This window comes from Pseudorca crassidens, chromosome Y, assembly GCF_039906515.1.
Source record: "Pseudorca crassidens isolate mPseCra1 chromosome Y, mPseCra1.hap1, whole genome shotgun sequence".
Lineage (NCBI taxonomy): Eukaryota > Metazoa > Chordata > Mammalia > Artiodactyla > Delphinidae > Pseudorca > Pseudorca crassidens.
In genome coordinates, this window is record NC_090318.1 from 9,478,145 (window position 1) to 9,502,818 (window position 24,674).

The following is a 24,674-nucleotide window of genomic DNA, read 5'->3' on the forward strand; positions in this document are numbered from 1 at the left end:
GATATCGAAGCTGAACAAGGCCAAGTAGAAGAGAGTAGAAGGGACCAGTGGGATTATATCACAGTGCTAATATCCATCAAACTACCAGAAAATGGGAGTGGGACTGAAAAACGACTAAAAAAGAAATAAGGGTCAAAACTTCACAAATTTAGCCAAGACATATATCTACCAAATGAAGAAGCTAAATGAAATTCAAATAGGTAAAATGTAATCCACACCAAACATAATAATTAATAGCTTCTAAAAACTGACAATGAAAAAATACTGAAAGCAGAGGCACAGAAAGGATTATTTATGGAACAAGTAATCTGAATGACAATGGATTTCTATTTTGAAACAAAAGAGTTTGGAAGGAAATGGCACAGGATTTTTCATGTACTGAAAGAAAACAATGTCAATCCAGAATTGCATAGCTAGTGAAATTATCCCTCAGAAATTAAGGAGGGGGACATCCCTGGTGGTACAATGGTTAAGAATATGCCTTCCAAAGCAGGGGATACAGGTTTAAACCCTGGTTAGGGAACTAAGATCCCACATGCTGTGGGGCAACTAAGCCCACACACTGAAAAGCCCATGTGCCACAACTAGAGAGGAGCCCACGTGTCGCAACTAGAGAAGTCTGCATATGGCAATGAACACCCAGTGCAGACAAAATAAATTAAAAAGAAGAAGAAGAAGAAGAGATTAAGGAAGAACAAAACATTTTGGAACAAAGTAACTCAGAATATTATTTGCTACAAAACACATATTTAAAGAATTTCAAAATCAAGTTCTCAAAACAGAAAGGAAATTATAATAGAAGGATTGAAATTTCAGAGAAAGTAGTTCACCAAATATGGGTAACAATCAGGTGACTAAAATAGATTATTCTAACTTCTGAGTTTCTTAAAGCATTTTTATAGTTGGAATATAACCATAATACTACCTCATGTAATGCTCAGTATATAAAAATTAATAAAAATTTCCATTTAAAAAGTGTAAAAGAAAAAGGAAACAAGTTTCCACACTTCAATCCAGGTGGACACAAGTAAGATCAGAGTTAAGTTTCAAATACATGTTGTAAAAGTTGAAGCAACACCTAAGAAGACTATACAAAATTCTCTTAACTAGGTCACTATGGAAAGGTAAAATACTTTCAAATAATGTACAGGAGGTAGGAAAAGATTTACAGTATGAGAAACAAGAAAAGCTAAAAACGTTATAAAATGGCAATCTCAAAGTGTAAAATATCAATACTAACTGAAATGTAGACAGTTAATATACATTACATATTCAAGACCAAAAGTTTGGCAGGGTGGATTAAAAAACACAACCCAAATCTCTGATGCTTAAATAAATTTCCATAAAATTCACAGACTTAGATTCAGTTTAAAGCAAAACAAGAAAACAGTGTGTGTGGAGGGGAATATACACTATGCCAAAAAAAAAAAAGTTTTCAAGAGTGGCTCTGTTAACATGTGATAAACTAGACTTCAGAGCCAAGAAAATTAATAAAGGCAAAAGGAGATGTTATATAATGATAAAGATCAACTCACCAAGAAAACTTATGATCAGAAGTGTTTAGGGAGTAAATAAGAGTTTGAAAATACATGAAACAAATCGGATAGAACTAAAAGAAAAAATATACAAAACCCAAATTTGTTGTTGAGTACTTCAAAACTCATGACACAGCAAGTATACAGAAAACTAAACACAATATCCCCACAAATAAAACAAAACAAATTAAACCAGCACACCAAATGAACAAATTGAAACATACAGAACACTCCAATCAGCAGCAGAATACATGATTTTTTCAAGTACCCATTAAACAGACTTTCCTGGGACATAACATAAATGTCAAATTAAAAAGAAGTTAAATGATACACAGCACATTCTCTGAGCAAAATGGAACCAAAGTAGAAATCATTAGCAAAGGAAACAATAATCAAAAAAATCAACAAACACTTTGCAAGTAAACACACCTATAAGTAATACGTAAGTCAAAAAGCAAAATCTCACAGGACATTTATAAAAATACATAGAACTAAATGAGAATTAAAATACAACCTATTGGAACTACAATCCTGCAGACTGTGGACAAAAACCACATTCACAGAAAGACAGACAACATGAAAAGGCAGAGGGCTATATACTAGATGAAGGAACAAGATAAAACCCCAGAAAAACAACTAAATGAAGTGGCTATAGGCAACCTTACAGAAAAAGAATTCAGAAGAATGATAGTGAAAATGATCCAGGACCTTGGGAAAAAAATGGAGGCAAAGATCGAGAAGATGCAAGAAATATTTCACAAACACCTAGAAGAATTAAAGAACAAACAAACAGAGATGAACAATACAATAACTGAAAGGAAAACTACACTAGAAGGAATCAATAGCAGAATAACTGAGGCAGAAGAACGGATAAGTGACCTGGAAGACAGAATGGTGGAATTCACTGCTGTGGAACAGACTAAAGAAAAAAGAATGAAAAGAAATGAAGACAGCCTAAGAGACCTCCGGGACAACATTATACACAACAACATTCGCATTATAGAGGTCCCAGAAGGAGAAGAAAGAGAGAAAGGACAAGAGAAAATATTTGAGGAGATTATAGTTGAAAACTTCACTAACATGGGAAAGGAAATAACCACCCAAGTCCAGGAAGTGCAGAGAGTACCATACAGGATAAACCCAAGGAGAAACATGCCGAGACACATAGTAATCAAATTGGCAAAAATTAAAGACAAAGGGAAATTATTGAAAGCAGCAAGGAGCAAATGACAAATAACATACAACAGAATTCCCATAAGGTTAACAGCTGATTTCTCAGCAGAAACTCTACAAGCCAGAAGGGACTGGCATGATATACATAAGTGATGAAAGGGAAGAACTTACAACCAAGATTACTGTACCCGGCAAGGATCTCTTTAAGATTTGACGGAGAAATAGAAAGCTTTACATACAAGCAAAAGCTAAGAGAATTCAGCACCACCAAACCAGCTCTACAACAAATGCTACAGGAAATACTGTAAGTGGGAAACACAAGAGAAGAAAAGAACCTACAAAAAAAAAATTAAGAAAATGGTCACAGGAACATACATATCAATAATTACCTTAAACGTGAATGGATTAAATGCTCCAACCAAAAGATACAGGTTTGCTGAATGGATACAAAAACAAGACCCATATATATGCTGTCTACAAGACACCCACTTCAGACCTAGGGACACATACAGACTGAAAGTGAGGGGATGGAAAATGATATTCCATCCAAATGGATATCAAAAGAAAGCTGGAGTAGCTATACTCATATCAGATAAAACAGACTTTAAAATAAAGAATGTTACAAGAGACAAGGAAGGACACTACATAATGATAAAGGGATCAATCCAAGAAGAAGATATAACAATTATAAATATATATACACCAAACACAGGAGCATCTCAAAACATAAGGCAACTGCTAACAGCTATAAAAGAGGAAATTAACAGTAACACAATAATAGTGGGGGACTTTTAACACCTCATTTACACTGACAGATCATCCAAAATGAAAATAAATAAGGAAACAGAAGCTTTAAATGACACAATACACCAGATAGATTTAATTGATATTTATAGGAAATCCCATCCAAAAACAGATTACACTTTCTTCTCAAATGCACACGGAACATTCTCCAGGACAGATCATATCTTGGGTCACAAATCAAGCCTCAGTAAACTTAAGAAAACTGAAATCATATCAAGCATCTTTTCTGACCACAATGCTATGAGATTAGAAAAGAACTACAGGGAAAAAAATGTAAAAAACACAAACACATGGAGGCTAAACAATACGTTACTAAATTACCAAGAGATCACTAAAGAAATCAAAGAGGAAATCAAAAAATACCTAGAGACAAATGACGATGAAAACACAATGATCCAAAACCTATGGGATGCAGCAAAAGCAGTTCTAAGAGGGAAGTTTATAGCTATACAAGCCTACCTCAAGAAAAAAGAAAAATCTCAAATAAACAATCTAAACTTACACCCAAAGGAACCAGGGAAAGAACAACAAACAAAACCCAAACTTGGCAGAAGGAAAGAAATCATAAAGATCAGGGCAGAAATAAATGAAATAGAAACAAAGAAAACAATAGCAAAGATCAATAAAACTAAAAGCTGGTTCTTTGAGAAGATAAACAAAATTGATAAACCATTAGCCAGACTCATCAAGAAGAAGAGGGAGAGGACTCAAATCAATAAAATTGTAAGTGAAAAAGGAGACGTTACAACAGACATGGCAGAAATACAAAGCATCCTAAGAGACTACTACAAGTAACTATATGCCAATAAAATGGACAACCTGGAAGAAATGGACAAATTCCTAGAAAGGTATAACCTTCCAAGATTGAACCAGGAAAAAACAGAAAATAGGAACAGACCAATCACAAGTAATGAAATTGAAACTGTGATTAAAAATCTTCCAACAAACCAAAGTCCAGGACCAGATGGCTTCACAGGTGAATTCTAGCAAACATTTAGAGAAGAGCTAACACCCATCCTTCTCAAACTCTTCCAAAAAATTGCAGAGGGAGGAACACTCCCAAACTCATTCTATGAGGCCACCATCACCCCGATACCAAAACCAGACAAAGATACTACAAAAACAGAAGACTACAGACCAATATCACTGATGAATATAGATGCAAAAATCCTCAACAAAATACTAGCAAACAGAATCCAACAACACATTAAAAGGATCACACACCATGATCAAGTGGGATTTATCCCAGCGATGCAAGGACTCTTCGATATACACAAATCAATCAATGTGATACACCATATTAACAAATTGAATAAAAACCATATGATCATCTCAATAGATGCAGAAAAAACTTTTGACAAAATTCAACACCGTTTTATGATAAAAACTCTCCAAAAAGTGGTCATAGAGGGAACCTACCTCAACATACTAAATGCCATATACGACAAACCCAGAGCAAACATCATTCTCAATGGTGAAAAACTGAAAGCATTTCTTCTAAGAACAGGAACAAGACAAGGATGTCCACTCTCACCACTAATATTCAACGTAGTTTTGGAAGTCCGAGCCATGGCAAATCACAGAAGAAAAAAATAAAAGGAATACAAATTGGAAAAGAAGAAGTAAAACTGTCACTGTTTGCAGATGACATGATACTATACATAGAGAATCCTAAAAATGCCAACAGAAAACTACTAGAGCTAATCAATGAATTTGGTAAACTTGCAGGATACAAAATTAATGCACAGAAATCTCTTGCATTCCTATATATTGATGATGAAAAATCTGAAAGAGAAATTATGGAAACATTCCCATTTACCATTGCAACAAAAAGAATAAAATAATACCTAGGAATAAGCCTACCTAGGGAGACAAAAGACTTGTATTCAGAAAACTGTTAAGACACTGATGAAAGAAATTAAAGATGATACCAACAGATGGAGAGATATACCATGTTCTTGGATTGGAAGAATCAGTATTGTGAAAATGAGTATACTATCAAAAGCAATCGATTCGAGACCTAAATGTAAGACCAGACACTATAAAACTCTTTGAGGAAAACACAGGAAAAACATTCTTTGACATGAATCACAGCAAGATCTTTTTCGATGGACCTCCTAGAGTAATGGAAATAAAAACAAAAATAAACAATTGGGACCTAAGCAAACTTAAAAGCTTTTGCACAGCAAAGGAAAGTATAAACAAGACGAAAAGATAATCCTCAGAATGGGATAAAATATTCGCAAACGAATCAACGGACAAAGGATTAATCTCCAAAATATATAAACAGCTCATGCAGCTCAATATTGAAGCAACAAACAACCCAATCCAAAAATGGACAAAAGACCTAAATAGACATTTCTCCAAAGAAGACATACAGGTGGCCAATAAGCACATAAAAAACCGCTCAACATCGCTAATTATTAGAGAAATGCAAATCAAAACTACAATGAGGTATCACCTCACATCAGTTAGAATGGGCATCATCAGAAAATCTACAAACAACAAATGCTGGAGAGGGCGTGGAGAAAAGGGAGCCCTCTTGCACCGTTGGTGGGAATGTAAATTGATACAGCCACTATGGAGAACAGTATGGAGGTTCCTTAAAAAACTAAAAATAGAATTACCATATGATCCAGCAATCCCACTACTGGGCATATACCCCGAAAAAAACGTAATTCAAAAAGACACATGCACCCCAATATTCATTGCAGCACTATTTACAACAGCCAGGTCATAGAAGCAACCTAAATGCCCAACGACTGACGAATGGATAAAGTTGTGGTACATTTATACAATGGAAGATTACTCAGCCATAAAAAGGAACGAAATTGAGTCATTTGTTGAGACGTGGATGGATCTAGAGACTGTCATACAGTGAAGTAAGTCAGGAAAACAAAGATCGTATATTAACGCATGTATGTGGAACCTAAAAAAATGGTACAGATGAACCGGTTTGCAGGGCAGAAGGTGAGACATAGATGTAAAGAACAAACATATGGACACCAAGGGGGGAAAACCACATGGGTTGGGGATGGTGGTGTGCTGAATTGGGCGATTGGGATTGACATGTATACACTGATGTGTATAAAATTGATGACTAACAAGAACCTGCAGGGCTTCCCTGGTGGCGCAGTGGTTGAGGGTCCGCCTGCCGATGCAGGGGACGCGGGTTCGTGCCCCGGTCCGGGAGGATCCCGCGTGCCGCGGAGCGGCTGGGCCCGTGGGCCATGGCCGCTGAGCCTGCGCGTCTGGAGCCTGTGCTCCGCAACGGGGGAGGCCACAGCAGTGAGAGGCCCGCGTATCGGAAAAAAAAAAAAAGAACCTGCAGTATTAAAAAACAAAGCAACTAATACTAAACTTTCTTTAGGTTATTTCTATGGAAATACATTAATATAAATGTTTCAGACATTACATGAAATTTCTAAAAATCTTATATGTTCTGGTATAATGTTATGTCACAATTCTAGTTACTAAAGTGTGTATCTCAGAAATAACTAAATTTCCTTGTCAACTGCATTATTATGAACTTTCCTCAAATCTTTAACCGTGGTCATTTTTAAGTCTTTGTCATTTACAGACAGTTCTGCATGTACTTTGATGCTTTTGCAAAAGTGTTCCTATAAAAGGGTTTCATTTCAAGGAATTCATGGAAAAGACTGTGACAAGTACAGGTTTCTGGTAACTGAATATACTGCTGAACTGAATGAATACGCATTTTCAGAACTCTAATGGAAAACTGATGAACTCATAAAAGTAGTAACAAAAGATCACGATGGAAAAAAAATTAATTACATGGGACTGAGTGACATGATGAGGATGATTATAATTTGTGACTTTGTTTGAATTTAAAAACAAATCCCAACAGGGAAAAAAAGACACAACTTATCAAAATATGTGAGACAAATCTGAAGCACTTTAAATAGAATTTATTTTACTAAGTATATATAGACAAAAAAGACTTCTAAATCAAACTGATTTAGTTACTTTAAGTAACTAAAAATAGCAAAACCTAAAGCAAAAAAAAGAGGAAACATAAGAGAAACTGAATGCGCAAAATAATAACACAAAATTCTAGGTCTTAAAAAATAAAAGTTAGCAATATTTACAAAGACAATGCACACAAAATCACAGAACGCCAACAATAAATTAGACAGGATATCTCTATACATCCTGTACCATTAAAAAGGTAATAATGAAAGTAGAAAAAAATTAACTCGTAAAACATGGAACAATTCCTCAAAAGGTACAGGAATGTAAAATGGTAGTCACTCTGGGGAAAAAAATTTTAACTAAATGTGTAAAGACTATACAACCTAGTAACTGCCCTTGAACATGATCCCAGAAAAATAAAAACGTATATCCACACAAACACCTGTACATGAAACACAGTGGCTTTATTCATAACAGCCCCAATATGGAAACAAAGTTCTTTGATGGGTGAATTGCTAAATAAATTGTGGTACATCCATACCATGGACTGCTACTCACCAGTAAAAGCAAAAAAGAAAAAAGAAAAAAAAAATCCAGATATAAGCAACAACGGGGATACATCTCCAGGAATTATAGCATGTGAAAGAAGCCCTTCCCAAAATATGGCCTATTTTATGATTCCATTTGTAAAACATTCTTAAAATTTACTAAATCACAGAAATAGAGAACATTCAATGTTGCCAGTGGTCAAGTACAGGTAAAGGAGAAAATGAAGGTGGGTTTTAATATAAAACGGATCCATGTGGTGAAGTACATATTCTGTATATTTGCCATATCAATGTTAGTATCTTGCATATGATCCTACACTGTAGTTTTGTAGAATGTTACCACTGAGGGGACGTGAGTAAAGGTACATAGGTTCTTTGCATTATTTTCTTACAATTTCATTCCAATCTCCGATTAAGTGAAAATAAAAACTTTACTGAGGGGCTTCCCTGGTAGCACAGTGGTTGAGAATCTGCCTGCCAATGCAGGGGACATGGGCTCGAGCCCTGGTCTGGGAAGATCCCACATGCCGCGGAGCAACTAGGCCCGTGAGCCACAACTACTGAGCCTGCGCGTCTGGAGCCTGTGCTCAGCAACAAGAGAGGCCGCGATATAGTGAGAGGCCCGCGCACTGCAATGAAGAGTGGCCCCCGCTTGCCACAACTAGAGAAAGCCCTCACACAGAAACGACCCAACACAGCCAAAAATACATTTAAAAAAGCTTAACTGAAACAAAATACACATTGTTACCCTAGTTATAGGGCATCAAATTCAAAATCAGCATAATGAAAAGACTCCTCAAACACAAAAGCCTTGTAAACATTTAGCAATTCCAAATTTGCTATTGTGGGAGACAAAAGCACTTTACTCAAACAGCCAGAATGAGTTTCTACTCCTCCATCCCTTAGTCCCTTGTTAGGATGAAGATAGTTTCTACCTCAGAGGAACTGTGGGAGTCAGGTGGGAAAATGCATGGAAGTCCTTTGCACACAATATTACCCACAAGTGCATAATAAACGGTAATTCTCTAGCATATACCAAATACCAACATACTCTCATAGGGGGATTTCTGGACATAACCGACCACACCACTCTCAATTTCATAGTATTTCCCCTAGAACGGCAGTCTTTACTACAATTACTTCACTAAGCAGCTCAGATTAATGTCACTTGCTATGCTAATGTCTTTTCACTTTATATCTTTTCAGGATAATGGGGACTCGGATGTTCCAAAAATTCTAACTTGACCAAAATTACCACTTGTTCTTTTAGTTTTTCTCCTCTTCTCTCATTTCTCCCTTCCGAGTTGTAGTTCCAAGGTACATTTGGTCTTTCTCTCAACTTTGTTACCCTAACTTGTAACTTCCAGCCCAAACCACTCAATTCCAGACCCACAAATCGTTTATTAACAAATTAAAATTACTTAGATGGTCTAATGACACTGTAACCCTGTGCTGTGCCATCTGAATTTGTTAAAAGCACTCTCTCCACTGGGAAGACAACCAAATGTGGCTTGTGGACTTTATTCCCCAAAATGCTTCCCAAATCTGTGCCTTTGAACTCCATTCTCATCTGAACTCAAAATTTTGAGTTCAAGCCCAAAGCATTTCTTGATCTTCTATTTTTAGAAATATCCCTCTAGGAAGTGTGTAAACAACAAATGGAGCATGTTAAACAGGAAGAATATTGCAAATTTAATATTCTCTTGTTTAAAACCTGTCGAAAACTCCATTTCTTAACTGCAGCAAAAGTTTACAATGGCTGAGACCTTATATTATAAAAGTATTATACGGGCTTCCCTGGTGGCGCAGTGGTTCAGACTCCGCCTGCTGATGCAGGGGACACGGGTTCGCGCCCCAGTCCGGGAGGATCCCACATGCCGCGGAGCGGCTGGGCCCGTGAGCCATGGCTGCTGAGCCTGCGCGTCCGGAGCCTGTGCTCCGCAACAGGGGAGGCCACAACAGTGAGCGGCCCACGTACTGCAAAAAATAATAATAAAAAATAGAAAAAATTAAAAAAATAAAAGTATTATACTTCTATTTTTTCCAGTAGTCTGTTAACTCCCTCAGTGCCTTAAGTCATGCCAAAATACTTGAAGTTCCCAAACATTCATGTTTTGTGAGGTATGAAAAAAGTAGATGACTTAAATCTGTCCTGAAATGCAAATCCTAAAAATACTTATTATTTGATATATTTACATGAATCTCCCAAATTAGTGATAAAACTCTTGTGTGTAAGGACAGCAGGAAAAGTCCACATCTTTTCCATACTTGTCTTTCAGGAAATGGTAAAGAGGCAGTCATTAATAGAAATATGTATCACAGAAACATAAAAAAGGAAAAAGAAAAAACCTTACAGCACAGATCCTACATTTATCTAAATTCACATTATGAGCTTAAACTTCAGCTGATCAAATACAACTATTTTAATATTTCATTTTATTTTAAAAAAACTACTTTATTAAGGTATGATTCACATACATAAAAATCCTAATTTTCAGTTTACACCTTTGGAAAAGTGACAGGTTTTATTCCAAAATGCAAAAGCCAGGATATTTTGTAAATGATAATTTAAGCAAGTTGAATTGCACATTCATGTTGGAAATGTAAACTAATTTTCACAACACCAAGAAAAGTTCTTACTAAACTGGCAACATAGAGAAAAGAATGACTTAGTTACTGCTTTCTGAATTAGTACCCTGTTTTATGCAACTTATGGATTAGGTTCTTTTTCTAAATAATGTGCTATTATACAAATCTGTTTAATTAAAAGGTACTAGGGAGAACTGTACAATTTGGCTAAGCATAAAGACCCTGAGCTCACCTCCTACTATGAGCACACCCAAATCACAACTTTTTGCATCATCTTCTTCAACTAAACATACAAAGGAACAACAGGGAGAAGGGTAGGCGGGGCAGAATTGTGATACAGTCAAACCCCATACCCCTGGGTGGTCTACCCACAAATGGGAGAATAATTTACAAATGCACAGGTTCTTCCAAATGAATGAGAGGTCCAAACCACATGTTGGACTACCCAGTGTAAGGACCATGCACCAGGAAGACAAGACCCCAGAGCATCTGGCCAGTAGGAGTTACTTCTAAGAGATCCACAGGGCTGTGGGAAAGACTCCACTCTTAAAGTGTGCATAGAAAATCTCACACACTCTGTGATTCAGGGTAGAAGCAGTAATTTAATAAGAGCCTGGGCCAGAACTACCTAGTCACCTGGGAGTCTCCCAGAGAGGCAGGAAGCAAATGGAACTCACCCTGGGGACAAAGACACTGGTGGTTATAAAGCAGAAACTAACACACCATTGTAAAGCGATTATACTCCAATAAAGATGTGAAAAAAAAAGACACTGGTGGCAGCCAATTTTGGCAGCCCATTCTACTATGTGGACACCGGTGTTGGGAATCCTTTGGAGTCAACCCCCTAGTTTATCAGCCCCAGGACCCAGCCCTGCCCAAGTCCAGCAGCCACTGGCACCAGTAACAGAGGTGTCTCAGGCCAAGCAACTAAGTGGGCATAGCCACAGTTGACCCATCAACATTCAGGCTGCCTTAAGACCCCCTGAGCCCATAAGCCACCTTTGGACAGAGCCATACCATGGACCATGAACCTATGCAACAGTGGGAAGGCACCAGGCTCAAGACCTCCATGACCCTCCAGCCAGAGACCCTGGGAACCAGCTCTACCCATCAGAGGGCAGACACCAGCTTCAAGTAAACCACAGCCCTGCAGTCTGTGAACATGGTCTGCACATCAGTTGGCCAGACATTGCCTGGGACCAGCTGTATCCGGACCCCACCCACTAGCAGGCCAACACAAGCTTCAAGACACCCCGAGCCAGGCATCGTTATATAAGTAACCAGCCCCACCTACCAACTATTTCACACCAGCTGCTCTGGGGACCCCTGGGTCCTGCAATCAAACCCCAGAACACAACTCTGCATACCAGTAAGCCAGTACTAGCCCAAAGGCTCCCTATGGTTCTGCAGTTAGCCACCCCCATGACCCGGTCCGGTCAAACAGTGGCTGACACCTTCTGCAAGAGGCAGTGCCTGACAACCAATTGGACCCAGAGCCAATCAAACCTACCAGAACACCCACACAGTGTGCCACAATGAATGCAGCCCTCTTAGGGGGCATCACTACAGCATACAGTTCTGGTAACGAAAGGCAAGTGTGCTGCTGGGACACAAAGGACATCTAGAAAAGGCCACGTCTCCAATGATGGTAAATGCAACCAACCTGCCAGATACATACAAATATGAACAGCAAGTTAGGCAATATGAGGCAACAGAGGAACATGCTCCAAATTAAAGGAGAAGATAAAACTTCAGAAAAAGTTAGTGAAGTGGAGATAGGCAATCTACCTGAGAATGAGATCAGGCAAGTGATCATAGAAATGACCAAAGAACTCAGGAAAAGAATACAGGTACAGAGCACGAAGACACAAGATTTAAACAAGTTTTAGAAAATATAAAGAACCAAACAGAGATTAAGAAATCAGTAAGTCAAACAAAAAATACACTTAAGACAATCAACAGTAGACTGATACAGAGGAACAGATGAAAGAGCAGGAAGACAGAGTAGCAGAAATCACTGATGCTGAACAGACACAATGAAAAGAAATGAGGACACTTTAAGAGACCTCTGGGACAACATCAAGCTCACTAATACCCACATTATACGAGTCCCAAAAGGAGAAGAGAGACAGGGGCTGAGAACATAACTGAACAAATAACAACTGAAAATTTCTCTAACCGGTGAGGGGAACCTGTCAGCCAAGAAACACAGCCCAAACTGGATTAACTCAAAGAGGAAAACTGTAATAAAAATGACAAAAACTAAAGCTAAAAAGAGAACATTTAAAGGTAAGGGTAAAAAAATAAAAGTAAGGGTAACGTAACAAATGACATACAAGGGAACTCCCATAGGGCTATCAGCTGACCAAGAAAACTCTACCCAAAAAGGCTCTTGTTCAGATTTGGTGGAGAAATCAAAAGCTTTACAGACAAGCAAAAGCTAAAATAGTTTGGCACCACAAAGCCAGCTTTACAACAAATGTTAAAGGCACTCTTCTAGGTCAAAAATAAAAGGACATACGTGAAAATCACGAAAGGAAAAAACCCATCAGCAAAGACAAACATAAAGATAGGAAATCATTAATGCACAAAACCAATGTTAAAATTAAAAGAGTATAAACTAGTAAAATCATCTATATCCACAATAAGCAGTTAAGGATACACAAAACAAATAGATGTAAAATATGATATCAAAAACAGTAATCCAGGCTTCCCTGGTGGCACAGTGGTTAAGAATCTGCCTGCCAATGCAGGGGACACAGGTTCGATCCCTGGTCTGGGAAGATCCCACATACTGCAGACCACAACTACTAAGCCTGCGCTCTAGAGCCTGAAAGCCACAACTACTGAGCCCACAACAACTGAAGACTGTGCATCTAGAGCCTGTGCTTCCCAACAAGAGAAGTCACGACAATGAGAAGCCTGCACACTGCAACGAAGATTAGCCCCCCTCCGCCACCGCAACTAGAGAAAATCCACACGCAGCAACGAAGACCCAACGCAGCAAAATAAATAAAATTTTATTAAATAAAAAAACAGTAATCCTGAGAGGGAGATGAAAATGAAGGACTGTAAAAATGCATTTTAAATTAAAAGATCAGAAACTTCAAACAATCATATGCATATGTATGCATCTGTGCGTACTTATATATAAACCTCAGGGTAACCAGAAGTCAACAATCTGTAACAGATACACACACACAAATGAAAAGAAATCCAAACATAAGTAATTAAGGGGCTTCCCTGGCGGTTCTGTGGTTAATACTCCATGCTTCCACTGCAGGGGGTGTGAGTTTGATCCCTGGTTGAGGAATTAATATCACATGGGCCACGCCATGCAGGTAAAAAAGAAAAAAAAGTCATTAAATTACAAGAGATGAGAACAAAAAAGACCTATAAAAACCCCCACAAACGGGGCTTCCCTGGTGGTGCAGTGGTTGAGAGTCTGCCTGCCGATGCAGGGGACATGGGTTCGTGCCCCGGTCCGGGAAGATCCCACATGCCGCGGAGCGGCTGGGCCTGTGAGGCATGGCCGCTGAGCCTGCACGTCCGGAGCCTGTGCTCCGCAACGGGAGACACCACAACAGAGGCCCGCATACTGCAAAAAGAAAAGAAAAGAAAAGAAAAGAAAAGAAAAGAAAAGAAAAGAAACCCACAAACAACAAAATGGCAATAATAACATACACTTCAGTGATCACTTTAAATGTAAATGGACTAAATCTTCCAATCAAAAGAGATAGGGTGGCTGAACTGATGTGAAAACAAGACCTACTCACAAGTTGCCTACAAGAGACTCACTTCAAATCTAAAAACACATGTAGATGGAAAGCATGGGGATGGAAATGGTATTCAAAACAAATGGAAATCAAAGGAAAGCTGGGGTAGCAAAACCTGTATCAGACAAAATAGACTTTAAAATAAAGATTGTTACAAGAGACAAAGAAGGACATTCATTACGTAATGATTAAGGATTAATCCAAGATGATGTAACAGTTATAAATATACACACACCCAACACAGAGCACCTAAATATAAAGCAAATATCAGACACAGAGAGAAATCAACAGTAACACAGTAATAGAAGGAGACTTTAACACTCCACTTACATCAGTGGACAGAGCACCCAGACAGAGTAATCAGTAAGGGAACACTGGCCTTACGTAACACGTTAGACAAAGTGGACTGCATAGATATATACAGAACATGTCATCCAAAAGCAGCAGAATATTCATTCTTCTGAAGTGCATATGGAACATTCTCCAGAATAGATCACAAGCTAGGCCCCAAGACAGCTAGAAACCATAAAACCCCTAGAAGAAAACAGAGGTGGAATACTCTTTGACATAAATCATAGCAATATTTTGGATCCGTCTCCTAAGGTAAAAAAAATACAACCAAAACACCAAACAGAACCAGATTAAACAGAAATGCTTTAGCAGAGCATTCGTTTTCATCAACAAAAAGACAACCTAATGAATGAGAGAGACTATTTACAAATGACATAGTTCATAAAGAATTAATATACAAAATATATAAAGTTCTTACAAATCAATATCAAGCAACCCCCAAATAACCCAATCAAAAAATGAGCAGGGGGCTTCCCTGGTGGCGCAGTGGTTGAGAGTCTGCCTGCCGATGCAGGGGACATGGGTTCGTGCCCCGGTCCGGGAAGATCCCACATGCCGTGGAGCGGCTGGGCCCGTGAGCCATGGCTGCTGAGCCTGCGCATCCAGAGCCTGTGCTTCGCAACAGGAGAGGCCACAACAGTGAGAGGCCCGCGTACTGGGGAAAAAAAAAAAAAAAAAAGGCAGAAGACACATTTTCCCAGATGAACAACGAACACAGGGAAAGATTGTTAACCATCACAGAAATGTAAATTAAAACCACAATGAGGTATCACCTCTTGCCTGTCAGAATGGCAGTCATCAAAGAGACCATAAGTCACCAATGTTTGTGAGGATGTAGAGAAAAGGGGACCTTCCTACACTGTTGGCCGGAATGTAAATTGGTGCAGCCACTATGGAAAATGGTTTGGAGGTTTTTCAAAAAACTAAAAAGAGAACTACCATATGATCCAGTAATTCCATTCCTGGGTATATATATGCAACAAACCCCAAAACACTAATTCAAAAAGATACATGCACCCCAATGTTCATAGCATTATTTACAATAGCCAAGATAAGAAAGCGACCTAGGTATCCTTTAAGAGATATGTGTTTATAAAGAATATGTGGTATACAGAAACAATGGAATACTACTCAGCTATAAAAAAAAAATGTTGCAACAACATGGATGGGCTTGGAGGGTTTTATACTAAGTGAAGTAAGGCAGACAGAGACAAACACTGTATATCATTTATATGTAGAATCTAAAAAATAAAACTAGTAAAAGTAACAAAACAGAAAGACTCACAGATACAGAGAATAAACGAGTGGTTACCAGTGGAAGAGGTGGGGGGAGGGCAAGATAGAGGTAGGGAACTAACAGGTACAACTTACTATGTACAGAATAAATAAGGTACAAGGATGAATACACAGGGCATAGCCAATATTTTATAATAACTATAAATGGAATATAACCTTAAAAAACTGTGAATCATTATGCTGTGCATCTAAAACTTACATAATAATGTACCTCAACTTTTCAAAAAAAGGCACACCGGAAAAAAAAAGGCTTGGGTGGAGTCTATGTTAACAAGTCTTACACTTCCTGCAGTAAAATAACAACCACCTCCAAAATCCAATTTATAAAGGATATTAAACTGATGAAAGAAAATAGGAAACAGAAGACTTCGTTAATGTAGATATACTTCTAAGTGATGGTGGTATATTTGATTTCATGTCCTGTTCTCTACTGCTTTAAAGACTGTAAAATTCTGTGAAGTAAAATTCTTGACAGGCAATCCAAATAGAACTAAGGCTTTTTTATGTGCAGGTAAATACCGTAGTTCAATTTATACGAACCTTGGCAATAAATCATCTCAAAAAGAGATGAAACAGTAAGATGCTATGTAAGAAATACAAAATAGAGCTAGTTAAAAAATTCAGATGTAGCACTAATAAATTATAATATAAACGTAATACTTTATAAGTCTCCTGATCGTTAAATTTTAACTTTCGTTTCAAAAGAGTCTGTCTTGAGTTCTATCATATTTTGACTTTTGGACAAAAACCATTTACATGAAAATCAGAAAATATAGCTGTTAAAATAATATGAGTGGCATTTGCTAGTTTTCTTAACTAAAATGGAATTATAATTACTTCCTTTTGAAATTATATATACATGTGTATACATATGTGTATCTATATGTATGTATATATATATATGATTACTGTTCAGATTTCAATTATTGAAAAACTGTTACCTAAATTTAATAAAATATGCACAACTTTTTGTCTTTAAATTATTTCTAGAAAGTTATTTGAAAAAAGTACTTCATTAATACAATGATAAAGGCATTTCACCAGATAGGATTATAAATTCTCTAGACATTTGCATAACTTCATTTGTAGAACCTTACCAAAACTCCCTGGAACACTGTTATAAAGAAAAATGTGATAAAATGAGAATACAGGCCAAAAGCTTCAGCAAGTACAGGTAGAAAACAAGGAATTCTTACAAAATGGTTAATGGTTAATTAAGAGTAATTTGTTCATATGAAGTAAAAAACCTTCACCTTGTTAAAATTTACTAGTGATACAGAATTTGAATATATCCCCCCCTCCCCTTGCTGAACCATGTTGTACAGGCAGAAAATCATGAAATTTTAAGTCATGTAATCCAGAAAATAAGTCACTTAATATATTTGTTCTTAGAGTGGAGACCATCATTCTGACTCTCCTCTTCATAATAAACAAGATTTATCAAACCTACATCATGTTCTCTTTAAAATCTTAACTTCACTATTCATTTTCTACTCTACACTTTTCTGGTACTTTTTTATTGGTGATCACTGCAATAACTGAAACCTAACAAATCAGATGAAAGACATTTACTTTCAAAATAAACATACTTTTGCAAGTAATACTTTACAGTAGGCACCTCAGAAACTATCATATATGTGAAAATTCAAAAGTTTTCTTTATATTTTTACAACTATGTATTGTATTATATATGTTATACATGTGTGTGAATATATATGTACATATAAAATATATATAATCAGATTTGAAAATGAATAAAATCTGGGTCTTTACAGAAAGTCCTTCTACAACTCAAACAGTGGAAAACCCTTTGAACATTGAACAACTTTAACAAAAGATTCTGTACAATGCTAAAGTTTTATTTACACATACAAAATGTAAAAGGAGTAGTGTTTAAAATTACAGAACTCCTTAATATTTAACAGCAGGCAATCTCAAAAAAAAATAATAACATTCCATTCACAAATATTTTCAAGCAATAAATATGTATTCATAAATAGTGTAAATCTGTATTAAGATTAGAAACAAAATCACAAATTTAAAGTTTATTCCTTAGTCTATGTGCAATCGATTATCTTTGTATCTTTTGTTATTAGGCTACGAAATTTTTAAAAAAGTCTTAATTTGGAACCATTATGGCCTCAAAACAATACAGAAAAACAATGCAGTTAAAAAATATTTTTCTCCTTTAATTTTTCACATTAAAAAAGTTAACCAAAGATTTAAATTTATTAACTATCTTTGCAAACAAATGGCCAGTGAGGACAGTGTATCTTCCCCAGGAAACTTCTGAAAGGATAAAATATAGATGAAAACTAATTTATCAGTCCAGAAACAGAGAAACAAACAACAAAAAAGGTATCATCGAGTCAGTAGTCTGTTGGACAATGCCAGTTTTGTCAGATACCATAAAACATGTGATAATTATTACTAAGTAAAGCTGGATCATCTTGGAGCAGAAAAGTGCTCTCCTACATCCGGTTGTTTGACAATATTCTTGGAAGGTTGCATAGACATTAGCTTTTGGTCAGCACTCTTAAGAAGCAGCTACAAACCCAGTGGTGCAGAACTTTCCTGAAGATCAGAAAAGGTGTCATTTAATATTCATGGAACAATATCGAGAAGAGGAGGATGATACTGAAGGAGCCTAAAATTAAAAGTGAGGTGTATTAATTATTTTAGTATATCATTAATCCTTAAAAGTGTTCTCTAGTTCATGGCTATAAACAATATACAGCCTACTTATGAAGTGAGTTAGAAAGAAACATCAAGTCTTAAAAAAGTTCAATAGCCTGCTAATTGATGTGCTTTTATTGTGTCCTTTAGGACCATATTTCTAAGAGTTCTAAATTATTACCCTCATTTTTCTGTACATCATTTAGTCACAAAAACTTACAGGACATACCAAACTGACTGCTAAAACACAGAATTTGTGAAAAACTTTAAAAATTTTAATTAAAATTTCACTAGTTATTGGTTCATGAACATTTCTCAGCTAGAGTATATATTGCACATATTTCTCATAATTTTTCTCTTTTTTAAGCAATCCTAAGCACCATTCAATTAAAAATACTACAAACTAAATTTCAATATTTAGAACAAAAGGCACTTGACCAGTATTAACAACTCATGAATAACTGTAATTCCCTTCATAAAGCCATTCAAAGTCAAAAGTAAAGGTTGGCAACCTGTCTTTGAAATTAAAACATGTAGAATACACATACTTCTGAATTTAGTTTCATGCATCTTATAAACTGTACCATTAGTCAAAATCCATCAAATATTTCCATGAGTTTAAAAGATAACAAGAACTAGGTCTTAAATAAATACAATTAAGCTCTGAAAATAGAAGAATATTAAAAACATAATGATTTTTCTTTAGATTATACCTACAGAATTAAGTAACCAACATTTGGTTTTATCAATTAAGTCAAGTAGCATAAAGACTATGATAATATTCTAAAAGTACACGAAGATTTTTAAATGTAATTACTGTTATTATTTAGGCCATTCCCACTGAAAAGGACAAACAGTAATATATATTAATTTGATAAAAGGCTTCCAAGTATGAAAAAGAGGAATATTTTCTTACACATCATCTATTGAACCAATGGAACCAATATACATCTTATTAACAAATATACATCTTATTAACCAATATATATCTTATTAATCCTTATTAACTAATTAGCAAAAACAAACACTGCTGCTTCACAACCCAGCTAACTATGTACTCTCACATGATGAATTCACTTACTAATGTAAACTGGTCATATACTTGCATGAGGTCCTCCATTTTGTATTCTTCTAGCACCACAAAATTGTTCAGATTTCCACTTGTTTTTCGTGCACAGTCATGGCAATGTACTATGTATGTCTTTTGAGAATTGCTTTCATTAGTGACAAAAAGAAGATCAAAAACCTCCACCTATTTTGTAAGAGAAAAAGCACTGAACAGAGACAGTTGAATTTATTTGCACAACTTATAAAACTATGGAATTCTACTTTACATGAAAATGTGGACAGTTATTTTTGTCTAAATGCTGGGACTTAAAAAAGCCACAGAGTTTTATGTCTGAGATACCAGGTTTATTTTGTAGGACACCCAAAGACAAGGGTAATGTTATATACTTAGAGATTAAACTAATGGAATGAAATCCTCGTTATAATCACTAATTAAAGTTTAATCAAACATTTATAAGGATCAGCCTATTTTTATTTTCCCCAGAATATCAGAACAAAAATAGAAAAAAGTGATAATTTTTCTACTTCTTCATGATAGTATTCATAGTGTTCTGGTTTTGTCTCTCTCTCTCTCCTCACACTGAGCTCCACAAAGATTGTGACTAAACTATTTTATTCATTTTTGGACTCTTAGATATCATAGTGCTTAGTTTGGAAGCAAACCAAACCAAAATAATAATAATAATAAAAGTAAAGGAAAAAAAGAAAAATGGAAAAGTGAAGGAAAAATAGGAAACAAACACTTGAATGAACATGATGAGATTATTTTCAAGAGCCCAAAACTCATAGATGACTAATAAAGGGTGTTCACTTCTAAGCCTACTATATTAAGGAAGATAAGTGCAGGGTGTATTCATGAACTTTACCATACGGAGAGACAATAAGCGCATCTCAGAAAGAATGTTGAGTTACAATGACTCTGCCAGGAAAGTGGATAATAGACAGAATACTTGTTTTCATATACAGAATAGATTCTTATATATCTGAGGTATAATACCTAACCAGAATCTGTTTGGCCTTATAATAATATACTTCAATGAGGCTATACAATAGTAAAACAGCCAACAGATTTAATCAGTATATCTCATAAGTGTAACACAGTTTCAAGATCTAGTTCAGACCTTTCCAAGTTCTAGGCAAGTGATCTGACTTCTGCTTGACTTGTTCAGTGATTAGAAACTCATCACCTCAAATCGTCTTGGAACAACCTAATTAAACTTAAAAGCTTTTGCACAGCAAAAAAGAACCCCATAAACGATACGAAAAGACAGCATTCAGAAGAAAATATTTGCAAATGAAGCAACTGACAAGGGATTAATCTCCAAAATACACAAATAGCTCATGCAGCTCAGTATCAAAAAAACAAACAACCCAAACAAAAAATAGGCAGAAGACCTAAACAGACATTTCTCCAAAGAAATGACCATACAGATGGCTAAGAGGTACATGAAAATATGCTCAACATCACTAATTGTTAGGAAATGCAAATCAAAAGTACAGTGAGGCATCACCTCACACCAGGTACAATGACCATCATTAAAAAATCTACAAACAATAAATGCTAGCACGGGTGTGGAGAAAAAGGAACCCTCTTGCACTGTTGGTGGGAATGTAAATGGATACAGCCACTGTGGAGAACAGTATGGAGGTTCCTTAAAAAACTAAAAATAGAACTACCATATGACCCAGCAATCACAGTACTGGGCATATACCCTGAGAAAACCATAATTCAAAAAGACACATGCACTCCAATGTTCACTGCAGCACTATTTACAATAGGACACAGAAGCAAACTAAGTGTCCAATGACAGATGAATGGATAAAGAAGATGTGGTAAATACAGTGGAATATTATTGAGCCATAAAAAGGAATGAAACTGGGTCATTTGTAGAGACGTGTATGGACCTAGAGTCTGTGACACAGAATGAAGTCAGAAAGAGAAAAACAAATATAGTATACTAACACATATACGTGGAATCTAGAAAACTGGTACAGAAGAATTTATACACAGAACAGGAACAGAGATGCCACATAGAGAATGGGCGTGTGGACACAGGGGAAAGCGGAGGGTATGACGAATTGGGAGATTAGGATTGACATAAATACACTACAATGTGTAAAACAAATAGCTAGTGGAAACCTGCTGTATAGCACAGGGAGCTCAGCTCAGTGTTCTGTGGTGACCTCCTAGCTGGGTGGGATGGCGGGGTAGAAGGGGGGGTCCAAGAGGGAGGGGATATATGTATACATATAGCTGATTTACTTCATTGTACAGCAGAAACTAACACAACACTGTAAAGCAATTACAAAAAAAATGCAGAGTTCATAAGGTTTTCTATTACTATGAACAGGCAGTAACATACTTTAGGGAGCCCAGTAAAAAGGTTGCGTTTCTTCAACTTGTCATCATTTGCCATTTGATCAACTATCCTGTTGATTTTATTTTCTAAACACTTCTCCCTTCCTTCTCCCTTTATTTTATATCCCTAACACCACCTATGAGTCTCAGCCCTCAGTTAACTTCTCTTAACACCATTCTAGGGATCTCCCTGGCAGTCCAGGTTAAGACTGTGCTTTTACTGCAGGAGGCATGGGTATGATCTGGGAACAAGATCCCACATGCCTTGTGATGCAGCCAAACAAACAAACAAAAAAACAAATAAACCAAACACACTACCCATTCTGTAGTCTCCCAACTAGGCTCTTCACTTTCTATCTCCATCCTCTTCAATGATCAACTACCACTCTCTGAAACACGTATCATGACTTGAGTCGCTTGCTCTAAAACTTTTAACGACCTTAGAATAAACATCAGATTCCTTAAATTCAAGATGCTCGCAGCTACACACCATCTCTTACACATTCTGAAAATATGTGCTACATTTTCTAGCCACATTGAACTACTTAACCTCTTTATTATGTACACTACTTGTTTCCCCATCTGTAACACCTGATGATGCTTTATTCTCCAATTCAAGCCATTTTGCGCCTGCTGAAATCAAATTCATGCTTCAAGGGGCTCCGATGGTAATGTTAGAAAGTCATTTTTCGTAAATATTTGTATAATAGTCTGTATATATGACCACAGTCATTATGGTTTCATATATATCACATTTAGTTGTTAACAAATTGTATTATCCAAGTAGAATATAAGCTCCTCCAGAACAGCTACCACATCTTTATCTTTGTACTTTTTGAAAGTCTTGGTCACAAGAGAAAAAAATTAAAAATTTATGAAATTAACTACAAAGGACTTAACACTTATCAGCCTAGACCTATACTGAAATAGATCCAGTTTGCTGGCAACTGTGTACTTACTACGAATTGTTCCTGATTTAAAATCTGAGATGATAATCATCTGGTAAGAAGGTGCAACACAAATACCACTGTTAGGAGATACTTCTGAGTTAATATTTGATGAAATATTATACCATCAAATGAAAATTTAATACAATTGCTATGATAGTCAATTTCAATAAAATACATTAAAGTATAGGTAAATTTATAATTAAAAAACAAAAGAAACCAAACCCTAGAGAAACCACAACAAAACTGTCAATAAGAAGTTACCTCGCAAATGCTACAGTAATGCGCTGGTTCATGATTTGTCCGCCCATGCCATATAACCTCTTTTCCTGCTGTAATAAGAGCTTCCCTCAGTGTCTGACATTGCTTTAGAATTTTCATAAGACAATACCTATTATGGAGAAAAATTATTGTGACAACTGAATACTGAGTATTCTTAGCACAAAAGAAACACCAAATAGAAATAACTTTGACATTCTTGGTTCTAAGATCTATTCACATAATTTTCCTTTTTTCAATTTTTCATATCTAGTAGGCCTAACAATGATAATACTAAAGCACTGAAAGTTGAGAACTAATATTTGAATATAAAAATACAATGCTGTCTACCAAAAAAAACCTCACATCTTATTTGAAGATATATTCTTACTTTTTACTTCGATTTAGACAACTGAGAGAGTTTCCCTAAGAGTCAATTTCTTCATCTTTGAAATGAACAGTCTGAACTGCAGGCTCTTTTTTTTTTTTTTTTTTTTTTTGGGGGGGGCTCCGGACGCACAGGCTCAGTGGCCATGGCATGTGGGATCCTCCCGGACCAGGTCACAAACCTGTGTCCCCTGCATCGGCAGGCAGACTCTCAACCACTGCACCACCAGGGAAGCCCAGGCTGACTCTTTGGTTATAGCAAGGTAAGAAGGTACATATTTACATCTAGATACAACAGAATTATTTTTATATAATTGATTTTAAAATTCTGAATTATGTAAACAATTATCTATGAATTATGATATAAAATTAGTTTAACTATAGTACTAAAGGAAAAAAGGGTATTATTGTTTCAATTTTAATTTGAAGGTAGTATAATGGAATCTTTATATTAACACAAACTTTTTTGTAATTTACACTTTCCTTACGTGCATACTTCTGATGCTAACAATATATTGAATTCTCACAAAAAGTGTTAATTTTTCTATAATTTGCTGTCACCACTTAGAATTGTCTATTACAGTTGCCACAAACGTGTCTCAAAGTTCTCCTTTGAATGCAGAGCTGGACTAGTTGATTTATGAGGTACATTTCAACTCTAAAATTATCCTAAAAAGCACAAAATTGGTTTAGCAAAAATGATGTCACAACAATGTCTGTGAATAGTATAACCGCCTGGAATCATGATCAGATTAACTTGGACCTCTTTGATATACTGAATTGCTACTAACTTAGAATTTGGAATGTATTATTATACATAAACTATTATTTGAAAGAAATGATATTACATTAACAGTATCTGAAACTATCTTCCTTATCTTTATAGGCTTTTAGTCTTTTTTTCCCATTAGAATGTAGGATTAATGAGAGCAAAGGCTTTGTCTATTTTGTTACCTGCAGTTGGACTGTGCCTG

General features: G+C 36.2%; 1 protein-coding gene across 5 annotated transcripts in view; it reads right to left on the reverse strand.

The window, feature by feature from the left end:
• Nucleotides 1-17,015: 17,015 nt before the first annotated feature.
• The window catches only part of LOC137217862 (lysine-specific demethylase 6A-like), a 163,793-nt gene continuing 156,134 nt past the window's right edge, over nucleotides 17,016-24,674 (reverse strand). For 3 of the 5 annotated variants that reach the window (XM_067724852.1, XM_067724853.1, XM_067724851.1), the window contains 3 exons: nucleotides 23,320-23,446; nucleotides 19,763-19,933; nucleotides 17,016-18,652 (listed from right to left, as the gene is read on the reverse strand). In XM_067724852.1, coding sequence (XP_067580953.1) covers nucleotides 18,599-18,652; nucleotides 19,763-19,933; nucleotides 23,320-23,446 — 352 coding nt within the window. In that variant the 3' untranslated portion in view covers nucleotides 17,016-18,598. The remainder of the gene's footprint in view (nucleotides 18,653-19,762; nucleotides 19,934-23,319; nucleotides 23,447-24,674) is intronic. The other 2 variants (XM_067724854.1, XM_067724855.1) reach the window with 1 other exon arrangement.